The 12,063-nt window shown below is 64.2% G+C and overlaps 1 protein-coding gene across 6 annotated transcripts in view; it reads left to right on the top strand.

Annotated features, from left to right (window-relative positions):
- Positions 1-12,063, top strand: part of LHX6 (LIM homeobox 6) — an 18,521-nt gene continuing 6,458 nt past the window's right edge. For 2 of the 6 annotated variants that reach the window (XR_013940940.1, XM_080562047.1), the window contains exons 1-8: positions 1-133; positions 649-789; positions 946-1,337; positions 6,492-6,712; positions 9,063-9,163; positions 9,243-9,338; positions 11,006-11,180; positions 11,590-11,693. Coding sequence is in view for 5 of the 6 variants with exons in the window: in XM_080562047.1 (XP_080418173.1) it covers positions 59-133; positions 649-789; positions 946-1,337; positions 6,492-6,712; positions 9,063-9,163; positions 9,243-9,338; positions 11,006-11,180; positions 11,590-11,693 (1,305 nt within the window). In the remaining variant the exon portion in view is untranslated. Of the gene's footprint in view, positions 134-180; positions 463-648; positions 790-945; positions 1,338-6,491; positions 6,713-9,062; positions 9,164-9,242; positions 9,339-11,005; positions 11,181-11,589; positions 11,694-12,063 lie in introns of those variants that run through there. The other 4 variants (XM_080562048.1, XM_080562049.1, XM_080562050.1 and 1 more) reach the window with 4 other exon arrangements.

A 12,063-nucleotide genomic window follows, 5' to 3' on the forward strand; every position in this document is an offset into this window, starting at 1 on the left:
CCGCCCGCGGGCACGGAGCGCGGCGGCGGCGGCGGGCGGAGCGGGGCGCGCCCGCCCCATGCACCGGAGCCATGAGGGCGGGCAGCCCCGGGGCCCGGGCCGCCGCGCCCCGGCCGGCGCCGAGGCGGGCAAGGTGAGCGCCGTCGGGGCCGGGAGCGGGGCCGGGAGCGCGGCGGCGGGGCCGGTACCGGGGGCGGCGGGGCCGGTACCGGGGCCGGGCCGGGGCCGGCGCCGCTCGCCGCCTCCCGCGCCGAAGGGGAGGATTTTTCCATCCCGGCGCTTTCTGGGGCGTTTTGTGCTCGGCGGAGGGAGAGGGGGAAGAATTTCGATTTTTAATTACTACCATTAAAAAAATCAAATTTGCAATTCTTTGGGTGGCCTGATGGATTCCCTGATTGACAGCCGGAATTGACACTCTGGGTACCTCTTATCTCGGGCATTTACGGCAATTTCTAATTGCAGGTAGTTTGTGGGGTTTTTTCAGCGCTTTGGCTCGCATGGGAACCGAGCGATTACTTCAAGAGGCCCGGGTTAAGTGCAGGCAGGGAGAGAATTCAATCCACATTCAAATTGCTTCATTAAAGAGACGCAGCTTTTGTTGCAAAGGATTTAAATGGCCACTAGAAAGTTCTTATTTATTGTTTTGAGGCGGTTTATATAGGGTGCCCCGCGCTCGCCCGGCGCATGGAGCCGCAGCCTCCCTCTCCCGCTCTCTCCCGCAAGGTGATGCCGCCGGAGCCGCTGCCCAAGGGGAGCGCCCGCTGCCTCGACCCGCACGCCCGCGCCATGGTAAGCGGGGCCGGGGCCGCGCCGGGGCTGCCGGGGGCACCGGGACCCGCCGGGCCGAGCCGGGCCGGGGCCGCGGGGAGAGCGCCGGGCCCCTGGGGGGGGTCGCGGGCGGCCGAGGCGGGGCCGCGGCTCACGGCCCCCCGGCTGTGCCCGCAGTCGCAGCCCGACGGGGAGCCGCTGCCCGGCGCCCTGGAGAAGGAGGACGCCCGCTCGGCGCCCAGCACCCCGTCCACGCCGTCCGTCTGCTCGCCGCCGTCCTCCTCCTCCTCGTCCACGCCGTCGGCCGGCAAGAACGTGTGCTCCAGCTGCGGGCTGGAGATCCTCGACCGGTACCTGCTCAAGGTGAGCGGCGGGGGCGGCGGGGGAGGCGGCGGCGGCAGGCGGCGGGCGGGCGGCCCCGGGTCTCAGCCCCCTTCTCCGCCGCAGGTGAACAACCTCATCTGGCACGTCCGCTGCCTCGAGTGCTCCGTGTGCCGCACCTCGCTGCGGCAGCAGCACAGCTGCTACATCAAGAACAAGGAGATCTTCTGCAAGATGGACTACTTCAGGTAGGGGCCGGGCCGCCGGGGCTAAGCGGGGCGCGGGGGGCAGCGGCCCCGTCGGGAGCGGAGCGGCCGCGCCGGCCCCGGTGCTGCCGGGGAAGGGGCCGCGAAGCTGCGGGGCCGCGGGGCAGAGCGCCCCGGGGCTGCTTCGCGGCGGCCGGGCGAAGCGGCGGCTCCCCGGGCACGGCCGAGGGGCCGCAGCCGTTCCCGTGCCCTCGGCGGCTCCGGTCCCCGCCGGCCCCGCGGCGCCCGGGCAGGGACCGGGAGGCGTCGGACGGCACCGGCCCGGCGGCTGCGGGCAGGCTGAGCCCGCACCGAGCCGTCGGCAAGGCTGAGCCGTTGCTCCAAGCCTTTTCCCGCCGCGCAGCACCAAAAACCGCGGCGGCGTCGTTGGCGTTAGCGGGAGAAAGCCGCGAACCGAGTCCCCGGCGGCGGGGAGCCCCCGGCCGGCACCGGCTCCAGCGCGGCTCGGGACCCCGGCGGCCGGAGGAGCGGGTCCCGAGGGGCGACCGGTTGTTGGGGCTGCGGCAGCCTTCGGGTGGCGAACCCGAAACTGGGAATGCTCCCCTGGAAGAGGCGCGAGGGGATGCAGGGTTCCCGAGCTCCGCGCCGGGGTTTGACTGTCGGCAGCGCCCCCCGCTCCGGCTTTGCCCATCTCGCCCGCCGAGGGAATGCAGTTTGCCCCAGAGGAAGGGGAAATCGCAGGCAGGAAATGAGAATGACCCCGGCGGGGCTGCGCGGGGCTCGCCACGACGGCCGCGGCTCGGGGCGGCAGCTCCCCCGGGCAGAGGTGCTTCGGGCAGGGCGCGCTCCGCGGGCAGCGTGCTTTAGGTGCCTCCGGGGGCTTTATTTTATTTAATTTGGTTTTGGTTTTATCTCGATTTCTTTGAGAGGGTCTCCAGATGCGGCAGGAGGGGGGCCGTGCCCCCCGGCCCTCCGGCGCGGTGCTCCCGGTGCCCGGCGGGGCAGCCCCGAGCCCGGCTCCCCCCGCGCCCGCCCCGGCCCCGCCGCGCCGTTGGCCGCGAGCAGCCGGCGGGGGGAACCCGGGATCCCACCGGAATCCTCCTCACCCGCGGCGGAAAGCACCGGGGCAGCCTGGGGTGCCTTTGTGCCGCTTCGGAGCTCCTCCAGCGCCTTCCGTTAATTAATAACCGTTCGCACGACATTGCTATTTTTTAAAGACGGGCGGGTTTTTAAAGACGGGCTCCGAGCAGCGGCTGAGCCTCGGCATCGCGGCGCTCGCCGCCCGCTCCTCCGGGGACGCTCCGGGCCGGAGCCGCTGCTGGCCGGGCCGGCCCCGGCTGCCCGCGCTGGGGCGGCCGCAGAGCCGGAGGTGGCGTTTGCCGTTTGCACAAAACGATTTTAATTTTTATTGCATTTTTCTCGCGCGCGGAACGACGCCGGCGGGGCCGCGGCCGGGTGGGGACGGGGCTGCCCCGCTCCTGGCCGCCCCCGGGGCCCCGCAGCAGGCGGGCATCGGGCTCCCGGCGGGGGACTCAGGGCGCCGGTTTGGGCAGTGCCGAGCCGTACCGAGCCGTACGGGGCCAGGCATTGCCGTGCCGAGCCGAGCCGAGCCGGTCCCCGCGGCGAGCCCCGGGCGGTGCCGATCCGCGCTGCCGCTGCCGTCGGTGCCCGGGGGCGGCCGAGCCCCGGCTGCTGCGGGGCCGGGGCCGGGCTTCAGCGCCGCGATCGGGAGCCGTGGATGGCCGGGACCCCGCGTCTCGCGTGGGTGTCCCTGGGGCTCCCCCACCGGCAGAGCGGGGCCACCGGCGGGGACCGCCCGGGCTGGGGTCCCGCAGCCCCACGGGGAGCCCCCGGGAGCCGCCGGTGTCCGCGGAGGGCCTGCAGCCCCGGGCAGCAGGGACCCAGCGCTTGGCCGGGGACAAATCCGACTCTTTCGACTTTCTAAATTATTATTATTATTTGCTGCAGCCGAAGCGTGTTTTTAAAAGCGGAGCAGAACTGTCCCACCGCCCCTTCTGTCCCCCCGTCCCTTCCCGTTCACACGAGGGGCTGTGCTGGCGCTGCCACGGCCCCGCAGCTCCGTGCGCGTCTTTAAGCAAGCGTCGCCGTTTCCTGTGTCTTGTCAAATAATTGCATTTGGCATCCAGGGCTCTAGTGCTTCGAGGAGAACCAAATTAAAATCGGAGCTCGTGGAGCTCCGTCGGAGGAACATTGTGTTCCCGGGTGATGCGAGGGCTGCTCGCGGCCAAGCTCCCACGGCTGCGGTCTCGGGGAGGGCCAGCACCCCGCCGTGGTCCCGGTGTGACCCCCAGGGCACCCGGCCGTGCTGGGCAGCTCCGGGGCACAAAAGCTTGGGGACCCTGCGGGCTGGGGCAGTGCAAGGCCCGCGGGTGGGCCAGGGCCAGCGTGGGCTCTGTCACCCCCAGCCTTTGTGCCCCTGGGGTGCCTTTGTGCTCAGGCCCAAGCGCAGCCGTGGCTCGCAGCGCAGGCAGGCTCGCTTCGGCAGCGCGCTGCTGCTCCTCTGCGTGGTTCAGCACGGATCCTGGAAGCCGCAGCCATGGCTGCTTCTGGGGGCTGTGTTAGGAGCTTCCTACAGGGCGCACCCAGGGGGAACGGGGATGTGGAGCTGTCGGTGGCCCTCACCCCAACCCCGCAGGCAGGGGGGTGCCAGGGCTCGAGGAGCTGCAGCACCCGGGTGCCCGTGAGCCTGCACGCACCAGCCACCCTCCTGCCTCTGCTCTTCCCGCAGCCCAGATGCTGCGGCCGCCCGGAGGAGGCAGGATGAGTCTGGGATGAGTCCCTCGCGGTAATGTCGCTGCTGCTTTCTATCTCCCGGTGGTGGTGTGGAGAGCTGGCAGCATCTGCTCACCCACCACAGACCACACGTGGGGTCGGGGCTGTGTGTCCAGCCGATGCTGGCGATGCCCCGGCCTGAGCTGCTGTGCGTGGGCCAGGCTGCGGAGCTGAGCTTTGCCATCAGGGAAACCGCCTGGGCTTGGGGAAAACCTCCAGCTCTGTGTCTCCTGCTGCAGCGTGGCTCCATCCTTGTCCCCTCCCTGCCAGGTGGGCAGCAGGACCCCAGAAGCCCCTCGCCTGCTGCCCCGCGGCTGCTGTGTGCTCGGGGCTCCCTGGGCTCTCACTGCCCGGCAGCAGGAACAGGCTCGGTGAATTGAAGTCAGTTTTATTTTTGAAACATCATTTCCCATAGCGATGGGTCAGGGCAGTTTCTCTCCTCACGGGTGGTGACGTCCCTGTGGTGACAGCCCCTGCTGGGTGACAGTGGGTGCCCGTGCCCGGCCCCGGCTCGGTTTGGTTTCTGTCAAAACCCCCCAGCTGCAGCCAGTGCTGGAGGCAGGCGCTGGCGCGAGAGCTGCGGGCGCAGCATCGGTGGCTGCCGGCACTGCCTCCTGCACGGCCCCGTGCCCGCGTCCCCCTGCGGGACCACGGGGTCTGCGTGGGGCGAGCCCTCCCTGGTCTGTGTGGCTTGCTGAGGGGCCTCTGCCGGGAACCGCCACCGGCCGGGGACCCTGCCTGGCCATGGGGACACCGTGCTGCAGGTCTGGGCCACCTGGGTGTCCCCGTGGATCCCAGCCCCTGTGGGGACGTGTACTCTTCCCGGGCCCTGCCCATCCCAGCGCACAGCTTGGCCTGCTCCGGAGCAGGGAGCGATTGAACCGGGGAGAGGCGATTACCACGTGTTATTAGTTCGTTTAAGCCTGCCCCCTCGTTTGATAGCGTTCAGCAAATATGACTGTTTATATAGCACATTGTTCAAAGTAATTCGACTTACAGGAACAATCTTTACTTCTAAATAAAAAATTAATACAGTTCTTTTGTTTGTGCGTTTATATAAACGAGCTGGCACAAAGTCAGTTTACAATGTTCCCATCTGAAGTAAATTAGCGAAGTCTCTTAGCTAAGTCTCTGTATAATTTCAGCACAGAAATGTCCTCTCTAAAGCAGCCTTTTTTTTGTTGGTTGGGTTTCGTTTTTTTTTTTTCTTTGGTCAACTATGGTCAGGCTGAAAAATTTAAACCTCTCTCTTCCTCCCAAGTAGTTTTGCAGTTAGTGCCTCTGTACAGGATGGCCTTGCAGCATCTCCCCGAGGCCACGCGTGGCAGGCAGCTCTGGGACGGCTCAGCCGGGCTCGTGGCACGCGAGGCTGCGGCGTGCTCCCACCTGGGGCTGTCTCAGGGTGCCCGGAGCGGTTGCGGTCGCTGCCACCTGCCCAGCTCCGCAGCCTCGAGGCGCTGCAGCGCGAGGTGCCCTTGGTGCAGTCCCCTCGGTGTTCCCTGCCTGCAATGCAGGAAATGCTCGGGCTGTTCGGGCAGGGGACGGCACCGTCTGCTGCTTCCCGGCAGGGACGGGGACGAGGAGCGCGGGGCCGGGTGCGAGCCCCACGATGCGGTGGCTGTGCCACGGATGTGTGGGGACGCGCGGTGGCTGCGACCAGGTCTGTGTCGGGGCCAGCGCCAGCCCTGCGGTGCTGGAGGAGACACTCCTCTCTCCCTGCTGCTCACTGCTCGTTGCATGTATTTTTTTTTTTTAATGGTTTTAGTAAAACTAAAATGCGAAAACCCACCCATGTTAGAGGAGGCCGTGCCTGCGCTGCGGTGGCACCGCCTGGACTCGGTGCGGGGAGCGGCGGCCCGGTGGAGCTGCCAGCAGCGGGGCGCTCAGAAGCGTGCGCCGAGGCACGGCCCCCCCAGCGTGTGGGGATGCGGCGGCCTCGTTACCTTTTCATTTCACTGAAATACTTCCTAGCATAAATAACTTGAGCGCGATCATCATCTTCTCGCCGCGAGGAGACCTCCTCGTAGGAGGAAAAAGCAGATGCGTACGTCTGTGTGTGTTAGGAGAAAACACATGTTTTGATTTATTGCAATAGGGGAAAAACGGCTCTAACAAAATTTCCATCTGAGTGTCACACTGCCTGTTATCAAAATAAAAAGCCCACGAACTTGGAAGCCGATTCATTGCACTGCGTGACCTCAGCGCTCGCTCGCACGGCTCAGCCCCGCGGCCGCGCCTGGTGCTGCGGGGCCACGCTGGGCCCCCTGCCCGCGGGTAGCCCCCGGGGGATGTTTTCCCCGCAGCCCCTTCCCTGCGTGGGCTTTGTGGGGTTGGGGCTGGTTGGGGTGGGCGATGGGGCGGCGGAGGCTGCCCGCCCTCACCCTGTCTCCTCTCCTCCCGCAGCCGGTTTGGTACCAAGTGCGCCCGCTGCGGCAGGCAGATCTACGCCAGCGACTGGGTGCGGCGGGCGCGGGGCAACGCCTACCACCTCGCCTGCTTCGCCTGCTTCTCCTGCAAGCGGCAGCTCTCCACCGGCGAGGAGTTCGGCTTGGTGGAGGAGAAGGTGCTGTGCCGGATCCACTACGACACCATGATCGAGAACCTCAAGCGAGCGGCGGAAAACGGTACGGAGCCGCGGTGCAGCCGTCGGCACGGGCACTGCGCGGGGCCGTCGCTGCCATGGCGAGGCGTCGGGGCCGGTCCCGCTGCTGCTGGAGGCATGCGGAGAGCGGGATGGTGCCTGCCCAGAGGCTGCTGCTGCCCTGGGGTGCACGTGGGTGTGATGGGCTGGCACTGCTCGTGGCAGAGCTGCGTGCCGAGGGCAATGCCAGGCACAGCCCCTGGTCCTGCTCCCACCACACCGCCTGGCCTTGTGCCGCTGCGTGCGGCGAGTCAGAAAACCGCAGGGATTTTGAGGCTGTGAGTCATAAACCTAGAAGGTGGGAAACCTGGCGGGCAGATAGACTGCTCCCGTCTATTTCCACCGGCCCTGGGATGGGTTTCTAAGGGCTGGACCGTGCTGTGCGCTGCCGTCCCTGCTGCGGCACGTCACCAATGGCCTCCGTGTTCCCACCCAAGTCCTGCTCTCACGGGGCTGGGTTGGTGCCACCAGGTCACACAGCGCTGCGGCTCCTCGAGTGCAGCCTGGCCCCAGCGCCAGCCCAGTGCGTGCTTGGAGGAAAGAAGTGTCTTTGGAAGGTTTGCGAAGCCACGTCGTGCCACGTTACCACCGGGCTGGGCCAGGAGGGAGCCCAGCCAGGTCCTGCCCCACGTGCTCGGGCTGCAGCTGCCTCTGGCTCCCTCCCGTGCTCACGGCAGTGGTGAGGCGACGAGCGAGGGCTGTGGTAGGGCTGTTTGCTTTTATCATGTTGGGCATTGAGGGGCTGCCCATGGAGATGCTCTGCGGCCATGGGAATGCCAAGAGAAATGACCAGGGACCCCGTGGGGCTGTGCTGGGGGCACTGCTCAGCTGGGAGCATGGCTCCTGCCCGCGCTGCCCCTCGCTAGCACTTCACGGGCACGGGGAGGCAAACGCCGCGTCCCAGCCCATGCAGCATGTGGAAGCTATTAACAACCTGACACGAAAATAATCAGTGTTTCTGTTTACAGCATTTGAGTAAGAGAATGGAAACAGCGTGCCCTGTCGGGCTGGGAGGGTCCTGGCCGTGGGGCCGGTGGCCGGCTGGTTGTGGGGGCGCGGGGCTGAGGCCGGGCGCAGGGGGTGGCGGGGAGAGGCCGCGGGTCCGGGAGGAGCGTGGGGCCAGGCTGCTGCTGGGTCTGGCTCTGGGGCCCCTGCAGAGTCCTGGTCCCGGCCGTGGGCTTGGTTTGCACTGCAGGGGGGTCCCTGCCAGTGTTGGGGAGCCCTGCAGAGCCAGGGCACGGGGCAAGTGTCCCCAGGCAGGTGCCCGGCTCCGAGCGCAGTGCCCCTTGGCTGCAGGAAGGGATGGAGAGGCTCTGGAGAGCAGCGTTGCTGCAGAGTTAGAGGGCCACGGTTTTTTCCCCCTCCAGTAATTACCCAGCAATTTCTTCAGCACATGAGGTTTTACACACAAGAAAAATAAACAGATGTTGCTGAAGTCAGAGTCCCATTCATCATCCTAAAAGAACAAGTCAAACTATATGAGAAAGTCCTTCAACTCAAGCCAAGACAATCACAGCCCGGTCCAGCTTGCAGAGCAAACGTCGTGGTGTGCAGGCACATCCTGGGAGCGGGGTGAGCGCCAGCCCTGCGCAGGCACCCTCCCTCATCCATCACTCCTCCGGGCAGGACGCAGGCTCCGGTGGGGTCCCCATGGCAGGGCGTGGGCCCTGGCCCTGGCCGTCCCCCCCGCTGGCTCCATGGCTGCGTGAGCGTGGCCAGGCTCACCCCAACACTCTGCTTGGGCAGTGGGGGACGGTCCCTGTCCCAGTGTGTCCTCCTGCTGCACGGCTGCTGCTTGGGGTGGTGGCACCACACAGAGCAAGGTCACCGTGGGCTGCCGTGGGGCCCAGAAGGTGGTCAGGGGAAGAGCGAGGAGCCCATTGAAATGCACTCTGAGTGAAGGGGATGGGTGATGGAGGCAGTGCTGCAGTGGAGACGGGGCCACGGGGCACAGTGTGGGCTCAGCAGCATCCAGGGTCCTCTTCTGAGCTGCTCACGGGTGGACACAGCCTGGTGGTGCCGCAAGCTGAGGACATCAGTGTGTTCCTTTACACACCGCGACGTCCATCTTCCCTCTGTCCTTTTCCCATCCCTCATTCCCCAACTCTTGCACAAAACGGCCGTTTTTTCCAAACTCATCAGGGGCAGCATTACCCCTTGGTGACAGACTGACTTGGCAGCCCCTTACAGCTCTGGGTCAGTGCCACTGCCCCGTGCCGCGATGTCCCCGGGCAGGGCAGGGCAGGGAGGACGCTGTGCGTGTGCTGGGAGGCACACGGCTGTTATTCAGCTGCCCCAGCACTGACTGCAGCACTCTGGGCTTCTCTCCACAGGCAACGGGATCACGCTGGAGGGGGCCGTGCCCTCAGAGCAGGACAGCCAGCCGAAGCCGGCCAAGAGGGCCCGCACCTCCTTCACCGCCGAGCAGCTGCAGGTAGCGGGGCTGGGCCGGGGGCGGGGGGGTGCCCGCGGCGCCCGGCTGCACCCTGACCCCTCTCCTCGCCGCCCGCCAGGTCATGCAGGCACAGTTTGCTCAGGACAACAACCCCGATGCACAAACGCTTCAGAAACTCGCAGACATGACGGGGCTGAGTCGGAGAGTCATTCAGGTAGGGGCAGCTGCAGGGTGAGCGTGCGGGGTGCGGGCGAGGTGCGGGCACCATCGGCCGTGGGCACCAGCACCCCCCATGGTGGATGGAGAAGGGGGTGGAGGGGGGCACCAGTGCCCCTGTGTGATGGGGACACCGGTGCTAAATGGGACGAACGACCCCCTGGCCCCTTGCTCCCATGCTGGCCTCAGTGCATGCTGCATCCAGCAGCTTCATGCCCTCTCGTGAGCACGTTGGCTGTGCTTGGTCCCTTCGTGATGCCGGCTCCATCCTTCCCCTTTCTCACTCTTTGGTTTTCTGTATTTTTTTCTCTTTTTAATGCAATGAAAAAAATAGAGCCTGGGCCAGTCCAAACAAATTACAGGGTAGGGAGCTGCCCCTAGCACACTGGCTGCAGCACTCTGTCGCTGACATGGGCGCAGGCAGGACCGGTGCTTCCCCAGCAGCGAGCTGCCGGTCCTGCGAGGCTGCACCGTTGGTGTTGGGAAGTTTCAGGAGAAAGGGGGGCAGCAGCAGCAACGTCCCCGCTCCTGTGCCGTGTGTGAGGGGAGGGAGAGCGGTGCCGGAGGGGTTGGGAGGAAAACGCCACCTCTGCCGCTCCTGCAAGCCACCCCAGCCGTGCCCTCGGCCACATTTGTGCTCCTCACTTCAGCGTGCTGCTGACATACTTTCTGCATACAATGAGAGCACGAGTGATTAAAATAAACTTGGGGCTTTCATCCAGGATTGTTTTGCCAAAGACTCATTTAAATTTCTAGCGCGTGAAAATCTGGCTCGAGCCTCAGTTATCGAGACTCTTCATTTAGAGAAAGATCAACTGGTCTACACGCTGGGCTGTTTTTTATGTGGATATTTTTTAAAGGTGCTTCGAGCAGGAAACAATTTGTCAAACGCGTGTGACTGTTTCCTTCGCATGGTCTGGTGTGCGTGGCCTCAGGGCGCTGATCTTCGCTGTGACTTGTGGAAGGTTTCTAGTCCCAATTATCCTTCAAAAATTAAAGCGTAAGAAAGAAAACACCACGTTAGCATGGAAAAAGCGTCCATGCATGTTTTAGTTCTAGGGTGTAGTCCCCTAACTATTCCTTTAATTAAGAGCAGTGAGATATGGTCAGAAGGCTCCCGCCTGCTGGTGGATGCAGTAGGGCTGTCTCCTGTCGTACCTTCATTTCTCAGCTTTATTGTGCTGCTGATGTGGTTTCTGGACACAATAACCACAAGACATTAAATCGTTTTCATCATGCCTACGGTCGCAGACGCAGCTTGCTGCGGATGTGCTGTCAGTGCGGAAGGGAGCGGTGTGGTATTTAGCCTGAGCTCCTGCACAGCCCGGTCGTGGCATTTCACTCAGCGACTCCTGCGCCAAGCATGAAAGTTTTCATTGCCTTACTAAAGAATGGTGTTGGTTCTGACCACGCCAAATTAACCGTAATGGTGCCACTTCAGGCATGCTAATGTCTGTGCTTTCTGGAGACAAAAGTCTTCCTCCAGCGAGTGCAGAAAAAAGCAGTGGGAGGCAGCGGACGCTAACAAGGTGTTTCAGCGCAGAGATTTCCAAATGTGATTCCTTTTGTAAATACCCTGCAGAGGCAGCCCTCACAGGGTCTTTGTGAGTGACCGCAGCTCAGCCCAATTACCTCTTCACTCAGCGTCTGCCGCTTTCCTTTCAGGTTTGGTTTCAAAACTGCAGAGCCCGCCATAAAAAACACACGCCCCAGCACACGGTGCCGCCCTCGGGGGCCCCCCCGTCCCGCATCCCCTCCTCGCTCCCCGAGGACATCCACTACTCGCCCTTCAGCAGCCCGGAGCGGGCCCGGATGGTGACGCTGCACGGATACATAGAGAGTGAGTGCGGGGCCGGGGAGGGGCTGCGCAGTTTGGTCCCACGAAGGTCCCTGCCATGGCTTGGCTTTAGGGTCCTCGGCCTTCCTTGGGTTCCCTTTGTCATGAAGAGCAGCGTGGGTGCGCCCTGCGGAGCTGGTGCTCCCCTGAGCAAGGTCGGAGCTTTTCCTAACAACTGCTGGGTACCGATGGACCATTTGCGCGTAGGGTGGTGGTGTTGGGGTGGGAAGGGTCACCAGGATGGAGTGTTTGGGCTCCGTGCAACCTGTGAGGTTTCTCCCCACCCTCGTCCACACCAGATGTGGCCCCTCAGTGCATGTCCCTGGCTGCTCCCTGCCAGCAGCCCGGCCGTGCCGCTCGCAGGGCTCGTGTTGTTGGCAGTAACGGGGCTGAAGCCTCTTCTCATCCACAGGTCAGGTACAGTGTGGACAAGTGCACTGTAGACTTCCCTACACTGCTCCACCAGTGCACCTCAAAGCAGACATGGAAGGACCACTATCTAATAGGGGTGAGAAGGTAATTGTACTCCTTGTTTCAGGCTTTGGGGCCAAACTGCTGCTTGTGTAATGTCGTTGCCACGGCCTGCTCAGGCCAGCAGGGCTGCCTCTCTGTGATCTCCGGCAGCTGCCAGCTGCTCATGGTGTTGCTTAATTCTGGTGGCCCTAGACTGATGTACCAGCTGTTGGTACATGGCGCCAATTTGTTCTGCACTAAATTCCCCTCGTTGTTGTGATGTGCTGGGTGGGATGCTCTGCCTGGAGCCACTCAAGTCTCTGACCTCCCCCTGCCTTAGCTCCTCTGTTTCTGGTTTCTCCCTTCCCTGTGGTCATTCGCTTCCTTCCCTGCTCTGCTGCCCGGCTGTCGGCATGCTTGGTCTGCGAGCAGT

Source organism: Anser brachyrhynchus, assembly GCF_964034855.1.
Source record: "Anser brachyrhynchus genome assembly, chromosome: 19".
NCBI lineage: Eukaryota > Metazoa > Chordata > Aves > Anseriformes > Anatidae > Anser > Anser brachyrhynchus.